The sequence below is a fragment of the Mustela lutreola genome, chromosome 2 (genome assembly GCF_030435805.1).
Source record: "Mustela lutreola isolate mMusLut2 chromosome 2, mMusLut2.pri, whole genome shotgun sequence".
Lineage (NCBI taxonomy): Eukaryota > Metazoa > Chordata > Mammalia > Carnivora > Mustelidae > Mustela > Mustela lutreola.
The window spans coordinates 194437842-194461453 of NC_081291.1; the positions used below are offsets into that span (position 1 = coordinate 194437842).

At 35.8% G+C, this 23612-nt stretch overlaps 1 protein-coding gene across 20 annotated transcripts in view; it reads right to left on the reverse strand.

Moving 5' to 3' along the window:
• The window catches only part of ROBO2 (roundabout guidance receptor 2), a 592813-nt gene that overhangs the window by 39044 nt on the left and 530157 nt on the right, over window positions 1–23612 (reverse strand). For 9 of the 20 annotated variants that reach the window (XM_059164448.1, XM_059164451.1, XM_059164447.1 and 6 more), the window contains 5 exons: window positions 13821–13863; window positions 12262–12389; window positions 6316–6597; window positions 5770–5895; window positions 760–916 (listed from right to left, as the gene is read on the reverse strand). In XM_059164448.1, the coding sequence (XP_059020431.1) occupies window positions 760–916; window positions 5770–5895; window positions 6316–6597; window positions 12262–12389; window positions 13821–13863 (736 nt within the window). The remainder of the gene's footprint in view (window positions 1–759; window positions 917–5769; window positions 5896–6315; window positions 6598–12261; window positions 12390–13820; window positions 13864–23612) is intronic. The other 11 variants (XM_059164452.1, XM_059164458.1, XM_059164468.1 and 8 more) reach the window with 3 other exon arrangements.

A 23612-nucleotide genomic window follows, 5' to 3' on the forward strand; every position in this document is an offset into this window, starting at 1 on the left:
ATTCAAAAGCGGTGGGGACCCAGAAATTGTGAGAAAGACAGAGCAATTAGAATTATTAAAATAGAAAGAAAAAAGGACTCAGTATGTTTCTCTTAATTTGCTATTTTTTTAAAATTAGAAAATAAAAAGTATCACTGTCTTTCAGCTTTAAATCAATTTAACACATTAACAGAGGAACACTAACTCTTGAGACATATTTGGGAATGAATAAGGAAACCTGTCACATTTAAATGCCCTTGAAGGACATTTTCTAACTTCAAGAGGTTTTGTTTCAGAATGTGCATGAGCTTGAATCTCTTTCACTGTTCTGGCCCCAAAACTCCCATCAAAGCTAACGATTAAAGTCCCTACAATTACACCATGGGATGGAGCTCAACAGTGGATTCTCTGCTGTGGCCAGACACCAAGTCATTAGAAAACTGTGAGAGATGATGAAGAAGGTTATTTTAATTCCCTTTTCAGCCCCGCTCAGGAGTGGCTCTTGCTGTGGGTGTTCGCTTTCAAACTAACAAGCAATATTATAAATGGAGGTTGCATTATCAGGATTGCTGACAATCTGAAGCACTTGACAGGCAAGGATTCCGGGTTCTCAATATGTGCTGTGTTGTATTTATCAGTGAAAATACATAGACAGTGCAAACAACAAAAAGGGGTTGGGGGGAGGGAAAACAGTACGAGAACACCAGATCAAGACAAAAAGGTACAAGAGAGAGAAGAGGAGAGCCTGGGGCATTTTGTTGGTATGGAAAATAGTTTTACCCATTTTCTTGCTGTTCCACTGAATAGTGTTCCAGCTCTGTACCAGGAAGGGGCTGGACTGGGGGAGGAGGTAGAGGAACATTGGCCCAGGTCGATCCATTGTTTTTCTGTGGTTTAGAAGAGTTTTTATTTTTTTTCTTTTTTCCACCTTTCCCACCTGAAAGTAAGAACACATTGATTCAGACATACCGTACATCGGTCGAAAGAGAGTACATCACAAGGGAAGATGTATGTATGTTTTCAGAACACCACAATCAGTATATTACATTTGTTAAAAGCTATAAACAATGAGATGATATAATCAGAAAAAAACGTTTTTATAAATTGCTCAAAATTATATTATTTTTCCCCGATGCATTAACTACAGTGCTGAATAAACCAAAAACATGGCTTCTGCAGCAAAAGCACACTTATTGATTTATTCACGTCTGCTGCCTCTACATTTTCATTGTTAGATGAAATAATGGGCCATAACAAATTCTTTCAAATGTCAGATTTTAGTGCGTTTATAATGCTCTTTTGCATAATCTCTCTCAGTGGAAAATGCAGTGTCTAAGGATAGAGGCTAAACTTTTCCATTAGAATTTACTCAATTTAATTAATCCAGGAGAGCACAGTTTTCTCTCAAAAGTGACTGATAAAAATCAATCAACTATAATCTGGATACTTGTAAATCTTTCACAATGATAAGTGTTATAGAATTTTAAACTAACGAATGGGGTAATTATTTTTGCCTATAGTGAGAGTAGTTCCCAGATGTTTTAAGCATAACATTTCCTAAAATTCCAAAAAGAGTGGGATAATTAATGGAAATGCAGTGATCAGTTTCAGTACTATTGTTAATACAAATGAATTCATGCACAAAACATGAGCAAAAAATAACTTGTCAGCATAAGAGCCAACTCTGGAATTACTGAAGCTTAATGAAATATAAAAATAAAATTCATCATTTGTATAGTGCTTTTCACTCTTCCAAAATTTAGGTAAATCAAGTTTCTTCCTAAATGGACCACAGTTGATTGCGAGAATGAGCGCTTCTCAAACAGCATAACAAAGGATTTTGTTTCATTGGAACCCAAGAAACTTACTTCACTCTCACTGCAGCCTATAGTTACATTTCCAAAAAATGGTATGGACCCCTTGGACCTCATCTTTCTGGCACTGCACGTTGTGAGCATTGACTACTTGCAGCAGGGCTATCAATAGAGGTAGTACTAGAAGTTTCACCTTCTTTCTTCTACCAATTACTAAACTGCATCAGCCAACTCAGAAAATTATGTCATTTAGTCATAGCTTATTTGAATGCCAGAAAGTGATGCAACTACTAAACTGGACATAGACACTGTTGCCAACTATGGAATTACGTCTGTCGTCTAGGTCATGCGCACATAAACACACAGATTTAAAAGAGCACCCCTACAGACAAAATGCTTTCACCCTTCCTTTTGCTTCCTATCTTTGGCAGTAGGAGAGGTATTAGGAGAAAGAAGAGCAGGTATCTTCTGCTTCAAGGATAATCTGGGTTCTACAAACCCAGCTTAATCTGGGTTCAAAGACTAGTTTCTCACTTGGTAAATTACTTGATAGATACCCCTTCAATTTCCACAGAGGTAAAATAGACACAAAGTTCCTACATTTTTGCAGTATTCTGAGGATCAAACGAAATAAACCATGGAGAGGTTCAGCTTATTTAGAAATTTCAATAAATCCCAGTCATTATTACTTTTTCCCATTTCCTCTATCTTAGAGTAAGCCTGGTTCTACCCATTTCTACAGCCTTCATCAAGCCTGACTTCTCCAACACCAATGAGTATCCCAGAAATAGTCTGATTCTTGGAATAAAAATAATAAATCTGCTTGAAAAGAAATCTATAATTTTTATGCTTAAGGTAGATAAGCCTTAATCCTTTGTTTCTTGATCATTCATCAAAATCATAAACCAGGGTCATGTCTTCTGTGCAGTTTCAGAACTGTATTTCAATAATTAAAAAAGGAAAAAGCACACTGGGTTGTGTGCCCTTACTAGCTTTCCCCCTCATTGCATATCTTTTATTCCTTATATAATTATAGGTGTACAATGTTTTCTTCACTCTTCACTTTAGAAATGTTGTATCATCACCACCAGAACTGAATGATACAGATAGGGAAGTTCTTAAATCTCCATAAAGCAAATTCTGTAATATTAAATTTAGTTGGACTAAACTAGAAGGGAATAATCACTTCACTCTCACCTCCCAAAGAATGCTTTCTATCACCAGTTTAAGTAATATTGTATTCAAATGTAGATGAAGTACTTAATAGACGAGAAAACAAAGGTTCTTTATAAAGGTTATGTGGTCCATATTCACACAGTAAGAAAAAGAAATTTTAAATGCAACAGCTTTACTAGAAATGACTAATGGAGCGCTAAACCCAACTCTGTTGAAGTTCTTGTCCAAGGTCAAAAAAGGCATTATCAACTCTTCAAATATCAGACTTAAAAATGAATTGGGGAAACAAAGCTGATTCATAGATGGAATTTTCCTCCAATAAGGTTTTCCTCCAATGCCCAATTTTCCCTCATTGGGAAATTTTTGTTCTGTCATTGTGGTGTGTCCTGATGGGACTATCAATTGATACGCTTTGTCCTCTCTTAGCATTGACCTAAAAGGTGGGGCTCTAAGCATGATGGGGAGCATATAACAGAAGTTAACGAAATTAAATGTTTACCTAAGATCTATACCTTGAGCTAAGTGAGCTATAGTTTGTTGTTGGTACTTGCAACCTAAGATCCCCAAGCATTTTAAGGGCAGAAAGCCTGCCTTATGCTTTAGAGGAACATATTTTGAAGACTGGCAATCATATCTGACCCATTTCTCTTCAACTCAAAATGTAAATATTCAAATCGACACTTACTGATGCTGAACGAACAACTTTCTTGCATAGAAAATTATAAAAATAAATCATTTTCAAGTTAGTTAAACACATACTCTATTTTGAAAAATACTGGTGTATAAAAATATTTCATTGTCACTACTGATATTGAGATACATATATGTATATACATAATTATGATTGCCTATGGTTTTTGAGAGATCTGAGGTTTTTTTCTTTTAGTGGTTGCATTTTTAGCACAAGCGCTCAGAACTTATGTATGGAATAAATTATAAAATTGTTTCAAAGAGGAAGAGGAATTCACTGAAATAATTCAAAAATGTCCAACTTTCTTTATTTTGTGATTATTTTAAATTGGTTTCATTACTGTGCACAAATTAAGATCTTATAATATATGATTAGATATCCATTGGGCAGTTGGATCTTAAATTTGAGCCTTAGAAAACACATCCATGATTATTAAAAGAATGAAGCAAATTTTGTGATATTAAACTCAATTGGACTAAACTAAAAGGGAATAATCACTTCACTCTCACCTCCCAAAGAATGCTTTCTATCACCAATTTAAGTAATTTTGTATTCAAATGTAGATGAAGTAGTTAATATAATTCATAGATATATATATAAATGTCACTTGGGAGATTAATGGATTAAAAAAAAGCAGTAAGCACTATTGTGAATCAAGTTCTGCTTACAATTACTCAGAAGGTAACTTTTAAAACTCAGTGTCAATCAACATATACAGAATATTTAATGAAAGATTCACAAAAGGTCTTATGTAATGCATGGCTTAAAATATATAGATTTTAAAAAATACATATATTGCTTGGAACTTTACATATCTTGAATAGAATATTCCTAGGATACATTACTTTTTAATTATTCAGTACAACTGTCGGATTCATTATAAATAAATGACATTATAAATGACATATAAGGTTATTCAAAATATCCCCCTATATTATTAAGCCAGTTTAAATTCATAACAGATGTTTAAAATTTTCTTGATTCTATAATGTATCTAATTCTACCAATAGGTAAGAAGAGCAAATGGCTCATTTTGGAGGGAAGAGAGAGCATTAACATTTCAGACTGAAAGGGTTCTATCTCCTGAGGAAAAGTCATTTAGTAAATGTTACCCTAATGTAAAAGAGTTAACTCTTTATGGCCTAGGAGACTGTGACACATCATAATACACTATAATCCTTTACTAAGAACTTGTAGATAAAAAAAAAAATTCATCAGAAAGAATGGCAAATCATTAATATGAAAAAATAAGCAAATAAGGTCATGGAATCAATTAGAAATGTGCTGATAAAAATCATCAGTTACATGATATACATGTTATGGTTGAAAGGGAGAATGTGTCTACTACGACCTCCTTATTTTAGAGGTGAGGATCTTGAAGAGTATCAGTTCTATTCATTATGACAGGCATATATTTCTGTCGGGTAAAAGTCTGTCCTGATATGTGCTATACAATACTTATATTATAGATTGTAGGTTTGGCTGATACAGGTCAAATATATATTAACATCTACAGCATAAAAGAATTGTCCATATACAGACTGAAATTTTTTTTGGAAATTAATTATAATGTCTGATATTAACATTCTTGGTTAGCATGGTAGCAGCACCATACTCTAAATATCATTCAATAGATAATAAATCCTATTCCATAATATTTTGGAAACATTGTCCAAAAATAGGTCACATCACTGGAATCCGATTGTTATGAAAAATGTCCCGAATAATTTGCATTTTAGCTGAATTCATCGTTTGCTGCCCATGTCATGGAGTTGACTTTCCCCTATGATCTTTTTATTATAAAGTTCTCTTGGCTCTTAGATAGGGTTCAAGGCAGATCAAACTCATCTGTTCTTTCCTAAATAATAGGAAAATCATATAATTTTCCAGTCAATATGGTGTTGCACACTTAGTACATAAAGAGTGACAGGGATTTTTATCCACCCACCCCTTCCCAAAGTCTGATTTCATTAGGATAAACTGCTATTGTCATCTGAAAGATAAATGCCTGACAGTGAGCTGTGACTCAGTATTTCTTCACGGTCGTTAGGAACACAGGTCATATGCTGGTGACAAACAAATATTTCTCCTTACTGTGATGAGACCAACCTGAGAGACTGCCACTCCTCTCTGAGCTGTTGTGAGAGCTGGTGGTGCTGAAATCCTGTGACTGGTTGTGTGGCATTCTATTAGACAATCCCTCAGCCAATCGGTAGTCAGGGATGTAAAGTAAGGCTAAGGGTTAAAGGGCAGAGGTCATAGTGGCATCATGTGATTAGTTCACAGCACAAGCCCATGCAGAACATGCAGTTAGCAACTCAGAAGCAGATGTCGTGGGACAGTGGAGGAATGTTCCGCCTCTCCTGCCTAATGGAAGTTGAGATGGATTACTGACCACTCTACTGAAAAAAGAGCTAAAAGGATGAAACCGATTGGTGTTGGTGTGTGGTGGCAGTGACGGTGGTGGTGGCGGTGGCGGTGGGAAGGACTGTGCAAGGTACCGAACACATGCCAAGAATATTTTTTTTTTTTTTTTTTTTTAGTTTAGGTAGTGAACCTGGTGATGAGTCACTAAATTGAACAACAAATACTAATTTCTATCTCATGCACAAATGATATGAAAAGAACTCCTCGGGGTGTTAGACCCTGACTCACCATTGTTACCTTTGTTCTGATCAGGTAGAGAATATCCGAATCCCATCAGGTCTGTTTTTTGCTGAATCGAGCTTTTCCACTGTGGATCGGGCAGATCGACAGCCAATTCGTGGATGCTGTTGGAATGCAGGATCTGTGTGGTGGCATATGGGGTGGCCTGTGTTATTTGGCTGGAACTGTTGTAAGTGGTTTTGGTCGTGAAGTCAATGCTGCTGTAAATGGCTCCGTCCGAGAGCATCGTGGCTGTTTTATCCCCTTGGCCTGGAACGGGCGGCAGCACATCTGTGGGGAACGTGAGGAAATGAGACAATTTAATGATGCACAGGAAGCCCCAAACTATCAGGACTGAAGATGAAAAATAAACGTGTCATGCCGCACGTTTGCATTTCAGCTGAGATGGGCTTTATGAGTCAATGAAGGGTAGATGATGTACAGCCATCGCCAAGCTATCAGCGTCGGTGACAGGCAGGCCTCCCGCTCGTCCTTCACGACTCGCTGCTTACCACGTCGCTTCCCCCATTTTCTGCAACCATGAATGAGAGGTTTGGGCTATTTCACTACTGAAAAATGCTTTCAGTTGTGCATCCCGTTTTTAGAACCAATGAGACTGTTAGCTCCTTACAGAAGAAATAATAAAAGCGAATCTACCAGTTACGGATTGAAAACATCTTTTTCCGCGTTACCCCCAAAGGCAGAGAATAGAGCGGCTGAATAGATGCAAAATTGTCCAAAATTAGACTACACGAGCCAACTAAGAGATACATTTTTCTGAAGTTCCAGCTTGCTGTTTCTCTCATTTGATTTCACAGTTCCAGTATGGAGTGGAGCGGATGGTAGGAACTTTTTTTTTTTCTTGGGTAACAAAAGATAATTTTCATGAATAAGTCATTTTCACAATACACCAGGATTTAACTATAGAAAAAGCAATCTGAGTGATCCGTGAGTTTAATTTATGCTATTAACTCTTAGAAGTGGAGAATTATAGTTTCAAGTTATAATACAGCAAGAGTAAAATTAAACTTTAGTAACAACACTGAATATCAATCAGTCCTTTTATCTTTTGGCGTGCTGAATTATCTTTACATGATGCATTATAATTCAGAACTGCCACCTCCCTCCCGATCTCTTATTTTTTTTTCCTTTTTTAGAAGAAAGGTACTAGATTTTTAAAAAGCAAAAACAACAACAAAAAAACAATACCAGGGTGCCTGGTGGCTCAGTTGGTTAAGCCTCTAACTTGTGATTTCAGCTCAGGTCAAGATCTTGGGATCGTGAGATCAAGAACCATGTCAGACTCTGCACTCAATGGGCATTCTGCTTGAGATGGTCTTTCCCTCTACTTCTGCTTCCCTCCCTACCCCTCCTCACACTTGCTCTCTCTCTAAAATAAATAAATATTTAAAAAATAAAACAACACTAAATGACATACTTTTAATCATGTAGAGTTAAAAGTGAATCTAATTATAGTATATATTCCTTAACAATCTATGTCTTGAAAGCCATACATCAGAGGACTTGAGATAGTCAATGATTTCTGTACTATGGGAAATTTTCAACTAGTTAAAGTACTGTAATATTATAAGTAATAAACCAAATTATTTTCCTCCTAAAACCAATTTATCATGACAAGAAAATGCAGAAAGTGAAACTTAGTCAAAATATCCTCAAATTTTTAGGTTTGATGATACCCAATTGTATGCAAAATAAAGATTCATAAAAAAATATTAATTTTGCTTTTGCATTTTACAAAAGCTCAAATGTCTTCTTTAGCAATAGAAAGACATTTATAATCCATTTTGCACACTGCATAATTTAGATCTTTCTAAAGTTTGGAATTCTAACTTGCTTTATAAGTAAGTGGATACACATTTTATTGAAGTAAATATTTTAAGTGCATATCAGTGAAATTGTTGAAGATATTCAAACATATAATATTTCACAAAATTGTACAAGCAAGTAAAATTGGTTTTGGATTTCAGAATCCCATAACTCCTTCTTGGCCCTTTTTGCTTTTACCTATAAACTACTTAGAAAATTGGATAGGGGTGCCTGGGTGGGTCAGTGGGTTAAAGCCTCTGCCTTCAGCTCTGGTCATGATCCCAGGGTCCTGGGATCGAGCCTTACATTGGGCTCTCTGCTAAGCACGGAGCCTGCTTCCTCCTTTCTCTCTGCTTGCCTCTCTGCCTACTTGTGATCTCTATCTGTCAAATAAATAAAATCTTTTTTTAAAAAAGAACGAAAGTTGGATAATAAAAAAGTATACTTCATCCTCAAATGTCAATATCATTTGCATTCTCAAAAGCATTTAATATTTAGTAATGTATCAGAATTATGAAAACAGATCCTTCACTCTGGGGAAATTTTCAGAATTTTGTTTCTGCCACATCTACCATCTTCCACTGATAATATTAAGTGGATAGACATGTGTGTCCGGCACAGGTCTCAACTTCCCAACACCTTGAACTTGAGGCCTTCTAAGTCATTCAGTTTAGATTGGGAGCCACTCTGTGAGCTTTTGAAATGGTTGCATGTTTAGATGTTTAAAAATGGAAAAAAGATGTCCGAGGACCTAATCCTACAGAATGTTATCCTGCAACAACTGAGGTTAGAGCGCTAGAAAAAGAATCTGCCTCTCCCCTTTGGATGAAATTAGCCAGCCTTCAAGTCTAAGTGCTTCTATACTGATGTGGAGGCTGCCCATGTCCTCCAGCTATCATTGGATCACTCCTCCATGTTTGGAAAATAAATTGAATTATATCCAAACGTTGAAATATTAGAAGATCATACAGGAATATCTGGATGTGGGGAATCATCCTATAATATCAGATGGTTTGGAACTCGGAGCCAGCCCTCCTCCAACAGCCTGGACCTGAATAGCGGCTGCCATCTTTAGGCAGGACCTTCTAGTTCCCACTTCCCACTGTCCACATCAACCTTTCCTTAGTGCTTTGGGCTGACTGGCACTTGTTGATATTTGAGTTTAAACCTCTGAATTACAGACACCCTTCCCTCTAGGAAGAACTACTCATGATTCATTTTGCAGTTTTCAGCACCAGAGTGATCTGTGCACTTATTTCTTTTGCCTGATATACTCGAATGAATGACTATCGCCTGTAACATATCCTAAGACCCAAGACACTTAAGAAGAGGAACATAAAGGATTTATGTCTGGATTTCCATAATTCCTCACCTAGTGTTTTGCAGAGGGTAAGTACTTGCTGAATGATTAAATGAATCTTTTATAGTTTGTAATGACAAAAGACAGACTTATGCAATAATTAGTAACTTTATTATTCAAAATACTATTTTCATTACATTTAAACATGTATTAGTATTCCATTCTTGAAAGGGAAATCTCAGTATCCACAATAATTCTTTTAAGTGACTGTAGTTACACAATCATACACGTGAATCCTACCTAGAGGACTGCAGAACAGTGTAGATAAAGGAACCGAGGCTTTAAAATGTGTGAGATCTGCCTTCTACACCTAGATCTCAAGTTATTCATTTCAATAAACCTTAGTTTTTTGTCCTTTAAAATATAAATATGATTATCTATTATTTATGTTACATTTATTATGCCAGTGAGATGAAATATAATGTACAAAAAAAGCCTACCTATATCTGGTGCGTAGTAAATGCTTACAATGCCTATGACACTGAAAAGAAATATAGTAAGCCTTGCAAAAACCTTGTCTTGGCCTTAATGTTCCCCTGTGAACTATTTCATATCGTAAAACTGTGGTGGGTATTGAAGAAAAATCTTGAAAAATCTAGAAATGTACCCTTTGGCTAAATTAGACTGAGACATTTTCGATGTTATTGTAGCCCACTAGAAAATGAAAAATAACAAAACCCAAACAAAACATTTTCCCCAACTTCAGGCATTCATTTCTTGATCTATAGAGAATGGTGTACTAATCAAATACAAATACAGCCAGTAAAAGACTGATCTAATCCTTGATTGATGAAAGCCTTCAGAACAGAATTTGTATTGACAAAATCATTCTGGGTAGCGTAGAGGGGAGTCTTCCGCTCTCCCGGTGAGGAGATGCTCAGCTATAGACCTATCCATGATAAAGTCACAGCCTGTAATTGAAGGGCTCAGAGTTTGGTCATGGGGGAAGGCAGCCACTTTCAGAGGTTCTGGACGAATAAGAATCTTAAACAGGTTCTGGACAAATGAGAATAAGAATCTTAAACAGGTGATTACAGAGGGCAAGCAAAAAGCTGAGGAGTCATACAACTTTTTTTTGTTTTGTTTTCTCATTTACTATACTGATGCCTGCTGGCCACTGCTTGTATGTCAAGCTTTGTGTTAAACCTGAATGTGTTATTATCCATTTAATCCTCATTACATACCTATGATGGGGGAATTGTTATTTTCTGTATTTTATCTGGAGATTGGGAGAGAGTGCCCTTCCTTCAAGTTGGTATTGACAAAATGAAGACTTAAGCTATAGTTAGTAGCTTTATTATTTGAAATACTATTTTAATTATATTCAAACATTTATTGGGATTCTACCCATAAAGAAAAAAAATGCCAGTGTCCATGATTATTCTTCTAAGTCAGTCTATTTCTACACTTATGCCTGTGAAATTCACCACTGAGGCTTATAATAGGTTAGCCAAGCCCTGGGTCTCCTCCATCGTTAATCCCACGCAGAGGTGTGGAAACCCTCTAGCAGATTCAGCCATACTTTTGTGCATTATACCACTGCTCTCCTAATTAATCATCCCATTTTCTACTCGAACTCCATTCCCCACCTGGCAGTGATCTGGATGACTTAACTCTGTACTTAGATTTTGGTGTTCTCCTCTTAACAAATCCTTTGGTGCCTTCTGACTACCTTCTGGACAAAGTTTAAAATCATTGTATATCTTAGAAGGTCATCTATTATCTGTCCCTCTGAAAATTTTTTTTTTTTTTTTTTTTACTACCTCTGCTTCCTTGTACTTTATACTCATTAGGAAATTCATTCATTTCTCAAATAGGTCAATGCCTCTCTTCTTTCTAGACCTTAAGATACAGACATTTCTTCACACACTTTTTCCACAATTCTGACTAATCTCTACCTCTCCTTCAGATATCAACTTAAATGACACTCCATTCATAGAACTTTCTTATTCCCAACAGGCAGCTTTTCCATGTTAGGCACTGGCAAAGCAGCGCCAGTCCATTACTGTTTGCACAAGTTTCTACCAATGGAAAACTTACATATTTTTGCCAAACTAATCACTGGGACCACAGACTTCTCCAGTCCCATCTTTCTCTAAATCCATCATTTTCCTATTGAATGGATGAAAAAGTGGCAGTAGGGAGCCTGTAATTATTTATAGCAGGTCAAATTTTGTTTCTACAGAGAGAACCCTAGCACCAAATTTTGGAGACCTTAGTATATCAGCTACCTAGCACCTCTTCGTCCTTCATTTGGGGTACAAATTATCAATGGTAGAACTACATTTAAGTTCTGCTTCAGCATGTGGTCTAATCTCTATAGCATACATCCTATGAGGTTAGGGACCATCTCTCTTTATGTTGATATTTTATTTTTATTGTCTGCCATAATGCCAGGTACATAGGACATAGTTAATAAATATATGTTGAATGACATGTAGAGAACAGAAATGACTATTCCAAAATCATAAGCCCTACTTAGCAGCATAGTTTCTGATTTTACTAATCTTGTGCTAATAGTCCTAAAGCCAAACTGTATTATGACTATTTGCCATCTTGGTTAGTAATGACTTCCTTAAAGCTTAGTCTTACGCAAAGTAATATAGACACAATGGTCTTACATAAAATATTTAGTGAATGTAGAGCACTGTTAGTACATGTATTTTAGTAATTTTAACTGTGGAAGAAAGTACTCTCTATTATGTATTTTTTAAAACATTTAGGAAAGCCAAGAAAACAGATAACAAAGTTTTGAATGCACAACTTACCTCCACGTCCAAAATTCCCAATCTCGTTTGGGCCACTATTGCTATTGTTTACTGGCAAGCTTGTGGCTGGCCACGAATCAGCAAGCCATGGGTAACTGGGATCCCCAGCATTTAGAAGACCAGGACGGCTGAAACAGAAATTAAAAGGAAATCAATCGGTGGAGCTCACTGAGAGATTTGGACACCTGTCTCCTACACTAAAATAGATGAAAGAATTTAAGAAGATTTTAATTCACTTCAATTAAAAAGTGTAGGTTCTCAAGAATTAAGGAACTTCCGTAGTTCATTAAGACTATATATAGCCTGTCAGTGGAAGCAGAAGCATCCTGCCTGGGATTCTGCTGACATCCAAATGAATTCTGTTGTCTGCCTTGAAACTGGTGGGAATTGGTAACACAGCAGGATCCCGAAACAAGGTTTGATGATAAATTGGCACCTCAAAGGAACAATTGCTCAGGGTGACTGCTTGGTGTCAGCCATCTCCAGGACTTTGGGCTATTGCTTCCTCCATTCCTACAGTCCCCATATTTTTCTGTCCCCTGTAGGCTGTAACCACTGTTATGAGCCCTCGTGCTTGATTTAGAGGCAAAGAACTTGAAGGAAATTAATGAACAGTATTTATATTGTTCTATCAATAGCACATTTCCAAATTCTCTAAGTTGTGAGATATTAGGGGTATACTAAAGATTTTAAGGTAATTAACGATTCACTGTGATCTGATCCAGCATGTGAGTATAATCAATGAGAAAAACTTCCCTCACATCATATTGAATAAAGAATTCTCATTTTTGATATAAAAGATGGGACTCTGATTCCTTTCCAGATTATTAGCATATTTACAAAGAAATAGCAACATCTATAATCATTGCACTTTATTTTTGATAGACCGTTTCTGTGAAATCCCTAAGAGAAACATGTGTTTCTATGGCAACTGCAATAAGAAGATCCAACTGCTTACTTGCTACATGCACTAGCTCTCATTAGACCTAATCTCTTTTTGCTAAAATATTGATTAAATGGGAGATTGGAAGTTATTACCAGAGCCTAATTACAATCTCCATATTGGCAAAGGGGAAATAGATGAGGATATATGGGTTTGTTATCAGCTTTTATCAATTTCAATTGAGTATCCAAAGTTGTGGAATCCAGTCCTATCAATCTACAGCCTATTCATCATCCATGAATCATTTACTTTGTGATCGATTATGTGTAATTGTTCACTCACAGCAATTTAGTGAGAGCCAATAAGGAGTCTTAAACAACAGCAACTTCATTTGCTAATGTCTAATTAATGCAATAAACATCCTGCTAACAAATGAACACATTCCTTGTGATATTTACTACTAATTTCTTCAGGGGCATCTGGGAGATATGAAACATCTGGACTTGATTCCTCTAAAGTGCACAACAGATAGATCATTAAACCTTGTGGTAAGCCATTTAATTCCTCCTAGAATTCTCAGACTTATAAGTGATCGTTTATTACAATAATAGTCTCTTACTATAGTTTCCCCAGTCCTGATTAAAAATAATAATAAAAAAGAATCTCCTTAGCATACCTCCCATTGCTCATTAGTCCTCCATCGCCTCTTTGAAATGTAACTGTTAAAAAAAAAGAAAGACACACACACACACACACAAGTAGTCAATATTAATTACGATTAATACCAACTACATATTGGTCCTTAGTTTAGAGCTGAGGCCTCTGGGAATTTTAACAAAATATAATTAACATAATTGTACAGAGAATAAGAAGCCGTGGTTTGGCCCAGGGCAAAGCCATCATTTGCTCCAACTTTAATAAGACATTTAAAAATACTTCAAGCCAAATGTATGGTTAAATCAAAAGGGCAATTTGTGTTTGGATATCAAAAACTGTTACAATTGGTAGATATAGTGTCATTGGAAGGTCAACATGCATTAATGGGGGATTATCAAATCGCGATTTTTAATCTTAGTATGTGGGTATCCTAATTAGAAAGCACAACATAAAATGCACATAACAGAAATTGAAACGGAATAGTTCAAACAGGTAATAACATCCTGCCAGTGGAAAAGAGAAACAGGTACTGATTGATGACGTAGTCCTCATCATCACAGATCCTTTTAGGGACACCATTAAATCACTATGAGTTGAACAACTACAATTACAGTAGACATAAAGTATAATTAATAGAGAATACTGTGTTGAGTGTTTTGTTTTATCATCAAAAATTCCACCCAAATGAAATTTTCAAATACTTGATGCGAAATATATTCAAATTGTATGTAATAATTGCAAAAGCTTAAGTCCTTTATAAAACTCTGGAACTTATTGGTCATATCAACAAGCATTCCGTAGAGCTATACCTGGAGAAGACCTCTCTCTAGACACTAGACTCCATTCCACAAAGCTATTAACATTTTAAAAAGTGGGTTTCAAGGATTGGCCAAAGACCATAAATATCTGGGTGGATCCATCATTTCTTATCCAAAATCTTTGTAGCCCAATATGTTTGGAATTCAAAACGTTTCAGATCTCAGAAAGGTAATCCAGTGCATACTCTAGAGAGGATCCAAGTCAGCAACTCTATTCAAAGTTATTTAATGTGTTCACAATAAAATATAATAAAATCATGACTGGTGGGATAAAGTCTATGATAGTTCCACATTAGCATGGATCAAATTTTGCCACTCAATGAGTTAACTAGAACTTTGGTGTTTAGAAGTTTACGGATTGCAAAATAGCAATTCTGACTAAAATAAATACAGATCAGAGAAACCAATTCCTAGGGATGAAGGAAAAAAACTTCTGGTTATGGGGCAGGGGAAGGAGGTTGCGAGGGGAGGGGTAAGATAGTTCATGGGGATTAAGGAGTGCACTTGCTGTGATGAGCCCCAAAACATAAAAAAAGCTAAACAAAACAAAAAATTAAGAAAAAAAATTATACAGATGTGAATCCAACATGTCTTTTGTTTTGTTTTGTTTTTTAAAGATTTTATTTATTTATTTGAGAGAGAGAGAGAGAGAAAGTGCACCCAAGCAGGGGGAAGTGCAGAGGGAGAGGCAGGCTCCCCGCTGAGCAGAGGGCCTGATGCAGGACTCAACTCCAGGACCCTGAGATCATGACTTGAGCCAAAGGCAGACACCCAATGACTGAGTCATCTAGGTTTCCCCAACATGTCTTATCTTTGGAAAATATTGATTATATTTACCATGATTTCCTAATGAGTAAAAAGTATAGAAAAAATTAAAAGAAAGTTTTATGAACTGATTCATATTTTAAAGAGGATATATTGTTACTTAAAGTATACATACAATAAATACTTTTTAATTTGAATAATCTCTCCATAATTCATCTATTCCTCAAATTTTTGCTATGAAATATGATAGCTCTTTAAATTTTGTAAATTTACATATGCAATTCCCCACTCCCTTCCCTAAGATCATTTAATGACACATCTCTCAGGATATCATAATTAGGTGATAGGATCATGATTCCCAGGGTCTATCAGGAGGTAGTGCTTTGAGGAACACCTGGCTGGCACCTGAAGTGTACTTACTTATCAATTTTTCAGGCACCATCTCAAATTCATTATAAAACAATTCTGACATATCCTTTGTATCTGCCCAGGGCTTGCTCTGGACAGTTCCTCAGAGAAGATGAAAGAATACTGATCACAACTCTGCTTCCTGACAAGTTTGCTTAAATGACAGGAATCAAGAATCAGCAGTGGTCCATACCACTTCAGGTCCCACTAATAACTACTTTTAACAACAACAAAAGAAGAATTAATCTGAAACAATTAATTTAAAAAATTGAGCACTAGTGCTGTGAAATAAAGCCCTGATTAGAAGAAAAAATATGCACACAAAATGTGAAAACAGTACAGCTAATTAGCTTTCCATCCGATGTGACTTTCTAGTTATGTGGTTTTTTAATGGACTATCAAGTGATTGTTTTACTCTACTAAGAGAGTTAAGATAATGTTGCGAATATCACTGTGAATATGCAAATAAGCAGGCACTGATGAGCTACACCTCAAATGTGCTGCTTAGAAGATAGGTGGAAAGAAGCTAAGTATTTCTCCTAATTTAGATGTGCTTTCGTCCCCACTCGAACTTTCCATTATTGCTAGTAAGTGATACAGAGAAAAGGAGGGCAACTGAAGCTGAGGCACAAAAATTGAGTTGCACTTAACTTTTACATACTAATCAATGGTAAATTATTCATAAAATGTAAAGTTTAGAGGTGTCTGGGTGGTCCAGTTGGTTAAGCATCTGACTCTTGGTTTTGGCTCAGGTTATGATCTCAGTCATGAGATCAAGCCCTGCCTCAGGCTCCAGGCTCGGTGAGGAGTCTGCTTTCAGATTCTCTCTCTCCTTCTCCCTCGGTCCCTCCCACTTGTACTCTCTCTCTCTCTGTGGGGATTCAGAGTGCCTGGATAGGTAAGATTTAAGTGAAATGTGGCTCCGGAGGTGAGACCAATTGAAAAGAAAAGGAGGAGTGCTGCAGCTCTGGGTTTCCTTTCAAGTTTCTGAGCTGAAAACAGCCAGATTTTTATTGTGGCTTAATGCTTTCATCTAGGGTGTAAATATTTAACTTAAAAGAAAAACACTCTTAACTTATGGTCACATGTTCATCATTCCCTTAGCCCATACACATGACACAAACACTGCTTGTTTTGTTTGCATCATGCATTGCCTCATATCTATATGTCTTGATTACTGAAGCCTAACATTCCTTTCTGTTTTTCTGTTCCTACTTGAGGTATTGATAAGACCTGCAATTAAAGGGGAGACTGAGCCTGGCTCAGGACCTTTTGCCATTAGAGAGTCTGGTCCCCTCGTTCTCTCCTTTCTTTTATTTAGGGGTCTGGAGTAATCTTTTCATTTGGTACCTCAGGGTTTGCTAGCCAAACCTAGCACTCTCTCTAAAATAAATAAACTAATATATATATATTTTTTAAAGATTTTATTTATTTATTTGACAGACAGAGATCACAAGTAGGCAGAGAGGCAGGCAGAGAGAGAGAAGGAAGCAGGCTCCCTGCTGAGCAGAGAGCCCGATGTGGGACTCGATCCCAGGACCCTAAGATCATGACCTGAGCCGAAGGCAGTGGCTTAATCCACTGAGCCACCCAGGCGCCCCTAATATATTTTTTTAAGTGTAAAATTTTTAAACTTACAAGGCAACACTCAAAATCTTATCAGATGACATCCAAATGGCCATCAAGCAGTTGAAATGATGCTCCACATCACTAATCATTAGGAAAACAAAAGTCAGAATTACAATGGATGCTACCTCGCATCCATTAAGATGGCTACCATGCAAGACAGAATAATAAGTGTTAGCAAGGATGTAGAGAAATGGGAACTCTAGTGCACTGCTGTTGGAATGTAAAATGGTGAACCCATAGTGGAAAATAGTTAACAGTATGGTGGTTCCTCAAAAATTAAAAATCTAAGATTATCATATGATCTAGAAATTCCACATCTGAGTCTATACCCAAAAGCATTGAAACCTAGGTCTCAAAGAATTAAAGTAATGTTATTCACAACAGCTAAAACCTGAAAGCAATCTAAGGGACCATAAATGGATGAATGGACAAGAAAAGTGTTGTGTATACATACAATACAGCTATTATGAAAGAAGAGAATTATGACATACGCTAAACTTGAGGATATCATGCTAAGTGATATGTCAGTCGTAAAAGGCAAGTACTATATGATTCCACCAATATGAGGTAGATAGAGTGGTCAAAATCATAGAGACAGAAAGTAGAAAGGTGGTTGAGAGGGGTTGGAGAAGTGGGGAGATGGGTGTTATTGTTAACAGGGTATATAATTTCAATTTAGAAGATGAAAAGAGTTTTGGAGTTGGACGGTGGTGATGATAGCACAACATTTTGAATGTATTTAATGACACCAATCTGTATACCTGAAAATAGGATAGTACATTTTATGTTACGTGCATTTTAACACAATAGAAAACTGGGAAAATACAATCAGGATTCATTTACAGACATGTTAGAATATGGACACTAAGCTAAGGGTCATATTTACCAACTAAGAATTACATACTGTGAGTAAAATGCTTTTAAATTTCAAAGCACTTAGGACATATCCAGTTTCTCTCTGTGTTACCATAATCATTAAAATCTGTTTTCAAACCTTTCTAGACCACTTTTGGCAAAATATTCCATAATGACACTTATCTTTGTACCTCTATATACCAAGTGTACAGAGGCAAAAATGAACAGTACATTATGTAAATACATGATCAACTGAAAATGGTCCATCGACAGACTTTGGTATACATGAAAATTCTCCATTTTGTATGCTTCCATGACAAAAGAAAACCTAAAAACCGAAACTAATCAAACAAAAAACAACTCTTATCATAGTAAGATTGATTCATTGTCTTCGGAAAACAAGGGGAAAAAGGATGAATATTCAAGTTTCCCTTTTATTCCATGCTCCAAACAGATTTGTTCCATTTTGAAAAGTAGACCCAAAGTAACTGGGTCATATTAGACCACAAGACGGAAAGTAGACTAGAAATAAGGACGAGCAATTAGAATGAGTAAAATAGAAGTCACATCTGGTGTTTTGATGAGCATTTTTCTTTCCTCCCCTCTTTCCTCCCTCCCTTCCTTCTATCCTTCCTTCCTCTTTCTTTCAGTCTCTCTTTTTGTGTAGAAATAAAATAAAATAAAATAAATTCCACAGCAAATTGAAAGCTGTTTGAGGTAGCTTTCATTTCAAAGAAATGTTGAACTTCCTTGCATTTAAAAGCAAGAGGGATGGAAGTAGAGGTTGTTGGACAATTTTGCTCTAGTCATGATTTTTATAATCACAGTGTAATAACTTTGTGCTTAACAGAGATAAGTTTGAAAGAAATGTGAATCTTTACCAGGAAGGAGTCTCTGCTAGTACCTAAAGTTAAGAACTTTCAGGGAACAACATACAGAAGTTTTTACCGAAAACTCACTGGATAGTGCTAATGTAGCTAAAAAGTTGTACAGGTACCACAACCTGAAGTGTTTAAGAATGGCATTAAATATTTTGAATTTATTGCAATATTTATAAAGGATATGAAGTAAAGAGATTTTGCAAGTTACATCATACAGAATGTACCTCTACTATTATCTGACAGGATTAATCCTAATCTCATGCCTGCTAGAACTGAGGGGGAAGGGAAATATAGTGATGTGGTAAATTGACATTTTGAGGTAAGGAAGCTTTCACAGTGCCTATCTCTAGAAGGCCACATTTTCCTACTCCAAATGGAAACTTTAATGTTGCTAGCCAAGCCTCCTTCCCTTTCCTGATAAGCTATTTCTCAAAAATGCATGTAGATTAATCCTCTTTTAATAAGCATTAACACAGCCCAGATCATCAGAGTATAAAAATTCCATCAAATCTTTTAGCTGTCTTTGGATAGTTTTGTCAAATAATTTCTATTTCACCGATGGTTTTTGAAGCCTATGCAAGAAGTGTTTAGCACTTCATAATTTGCTCACTCATTAAACTTGATATTTACTGAGTTTCACACAATCTGTTATTCTCAAAGGTACTACTCATAAACTATCACTCACTCCTTTACAGGTTAAAAAAAAAATAATATATATATATATATATATATATATATATATATATTCTCATTACAAAGTTGACAAATGAAAAATTGTGAATAACAGTGAACAATGTAAGTTTGAAAAGAGTCACGTAACCCTTGTGAGGATTATAAAATGGATATACATGAACATGCATATTATCTATATAATATAGCTTCATAGAATCCTCATGAGAGTTCCATAATGTTATTTATTTATCTATTCACAAACACTGTTAACACATGTGATCAAACATTTACTCTAGATTCAAAAATCACCTAATGGTCTCTGTATCTCCCACCCAAATCTTTTTACCAGTCATTTGATGCTACAACTCAGGTGGTGAATTATTCAAGCAGCCAGGAACCTCACATGCAGTGACAAGAAGACTGTTAGTGCTCAATGGAGAAGAAGATAAATAACATTGTATGATGCCCAATGAAAGTATAAAATCATTTCACCCAGAATATGAGATATAAGGATTCCTTTTTTTGTCATAGCTGCCCTTCTTTGCACCATGTGCAAAGATATGGCACGCGATTGTGCCTGAAGAATTTAAATAAAGGATAAATAGGGAAAAAGATTGAATAAGAAGTTCATGTGTAACATTGCCCTGGGGAAATCTCCACTATCTGCTGTGTAAAGAAGCAAAATAGGTTCAAGCCAAATTCTCCTTTCAGATCATTTTTTTCAAGATTTTATTTATTTATGAGAGAGCAAGCAAAAGAGAGAGCATGTGCCGGGGAGGGGGGAGAGAGAGAGGTAAAAACAGACTCTGCACTGAGAAGGAAGCCCAACATGAGCTCTATTCCAGGACCCTGGGATCATGACCCGAGCCAAAGGCAGATGCTTAACCAACTGAGGCACCCAGGTACCCCGCAGAGATCATTTAATATGTAAGCTTGCATTTGATTCTTGATAGTTGGTTTTATAATATAAGGTGTTATTCCACTAGTGTCTTATGATAAATATGTTTAAATCCTCTGATATATAAGAAAAATATCAATACCTAGTAGCACCTTTTTTCTTCCTTCTAGACATTCAAATATAATTATCCACATGACAGAGAGCCAAAGATTATCTGTAATAAAAGTCAGTGAGTTTTCCTGCACAAGTGAGTGGAAGGCATCTTGCTGAGAGTTAGAATCTCTAACCTGAAATATATTTACATATCTTCCCACTAGTTAAAATCTTCCCTGTTCTACCTCTAGTGGTTAAGAAGAGATTTGGAATGAAGTAGGAAAAAGGGAGTGCTGAAATCAAATTTTACCTGCTTTATAATTCTACATACAGTTGGCCAAACTTTATTAAAATGCATATCTATCTATCTATTTATATATATATATATATGTGAATTGCATCAGATACATATGTATATCTTAATATACGTAAATTTCATCAGCTGTCTAAGTATAATCTAAGAGCAAAATTGGCGTTTGAAATAAATGAAGTATCTTACGTTATAAAATTAATCTAAATACTTATCCCAAAGTAGATTTTTTGTTTATTTAGGAAAAAAACTACCAATGCTCTGATGAATTAACAATAAAGTCTGGACACCATAGAGACATTACCATGCAGTGAAAAAGTGAAAATATTAGTCTTTTTACTTTGTGAGTAAAATCACATTGTCTCCATGCTTATAAAATTTATAAGATTCCCACAGAATTGTTATGATAACCAAAATATAAATAGAACCAGTACAAATAGAATATATTCTCCATAATTTTTCCAACACACTTCAAAGAAAGAAAAAAAATAGCCCTGTATGAAATCTCTGTGCTCTTAAATAGATCATTAGCTCATGCATAAAATATCAGAAATTTGAAGCTATAATATATACTCCACTAATCATTCATATTTAAAAATCCCCTTTTTAAAAGGTTGTATAAGGACAAGAACATGAACATTTTAACAGGTGGAGGATAGGATATATATGGAGGGAAATGTGTAAAAAAATTTACCAAGGCAGATATGCAGTGCTAGCTACCTACGGTTTGGATTTTCATTTGCTTCTCACCTAGAAGAGAACAGCAGTTGCTAGAAGGCAAATTACTAGTTGAAGGTGAATCCATTCTGAGAGTCAGGCATCTATCCATTAAGTATAAAGGTTTTGAAAGGCTGCTCTCTGGCTTGGCCTTACTCCAAAATATTTGAAGGGCATAGCACCTTCTGAGTTAGGAGTTTCTCTACAAGCAGATGGATATCAATCATGATGAGAAATGATAATAGGAAATGTACTGTACTTGTCAAGCTCAAAGACCAATAGATATTTTCAAATTAAATGCATAGGTTTTGCAAAAAACTGCCATGGGGGGAAAAAGAAAGGAAAAGAAAAAGAAAAAAGAAATCTGTCTGACATAATTTTACTAAAAGCACAAACCTACTAGTTATGAGAACTATGTTATTTATAGGAGTGAGCACATGAGTGTGGAAGATAAAAATGCAACACCTCAAATATGGATATTCTAGAATTCTGCATTGAAACTAGAGCAGTCAATCTTCTATTATTTTCACTGAAATCAAGAAAAGGGATAAACACTAACTAGACAATGAATTAAATTAGTTCTTCCCTATGATTTACATGATTCATATGTATATCACAGAGATGAACTGTAACATGGTGATTGATTTAACAGATGGGCTGATGACAATGCCTACAAGGAATGAAGGTAGATCAGTGGACTACAGACCAAGAAGGTACATTAAAGTATCATGAATGTTCAAAACTCTGACACTAGTTACTGCCTAGCACCTCTTGCTGGAAAGAACACCTCAATGATGTGGGGATAAGCAGTCAAATGACACAGCCCAAGGAAGAAGCCACCAGCAATCAGTGAGACATGAGAAACGCAGAATGACTGCAAGTCACAAAGCATGGAATCCCCTTTTCAATGGATACACTGTCCTGCTTTCTCTAGTCATGGAAATTTACTCTAATGGTTAATAATCACCTTAATTTTCATAAGATATGGACATTAGTCTCAATGCTACAATAGAAAGATTATATGTAAATGCTGTCAAATCACAAGCAAGAGAACCAAGTATAGAACCCTTCTATTTTGCACTATTTAGACATCAGTGGCTAAGAAGCCTAAAAGCTAGAGCAGCTTATAAGCTTAATAGACTATAAAGCTTCTGTCAGAATCCATTATTAAGACATTTATAAACATTTAAACTTAAAGTTAAAACTGGAGATAGAAGATTGAATACACTGTGTCAAAAACTTCTGAAGTGTTTGTAGGATGATGTGAAATTAAAATTGTTCCCTTGTAAATTTTAGAAAGTGTGAAATATTGGGAGACAACGTATTTTTATGATTGTCGTTGTTAGAAGAAACACTTAAAATGAATTGCAATTAAAGTTGCTATTGAACATAGCTTCAATACTGAGTTCATTCTTTAAATCACTGACTTGATAATTCTACCCCCTCTCCTGTCTCCCTCCCTGCCTCGGAAATGTTTGGAGGGCCACAGGTTTTGACATCCTTGAAATTCTATCACAGATTCTAAGAAGAAAACATTTTTGCAAATAGCTAGACATCTAGGATCTCCTTTTCCTTCTTCTGCTTCTTTTCCTTTTCCTTTTTCTCCTTTCTAAAAGGCTGATTGGTCACCCTGAAATAGATAGACTAGACTAGTAAATCACTTAATTCATGCTTCATCAGTCTTATTAAATCTGATGAGATTTTTTTTTCCTTGTTTTTATTTGTCATTTAGGACAGTTCCTATTGTAATCTACATCTTGAAATA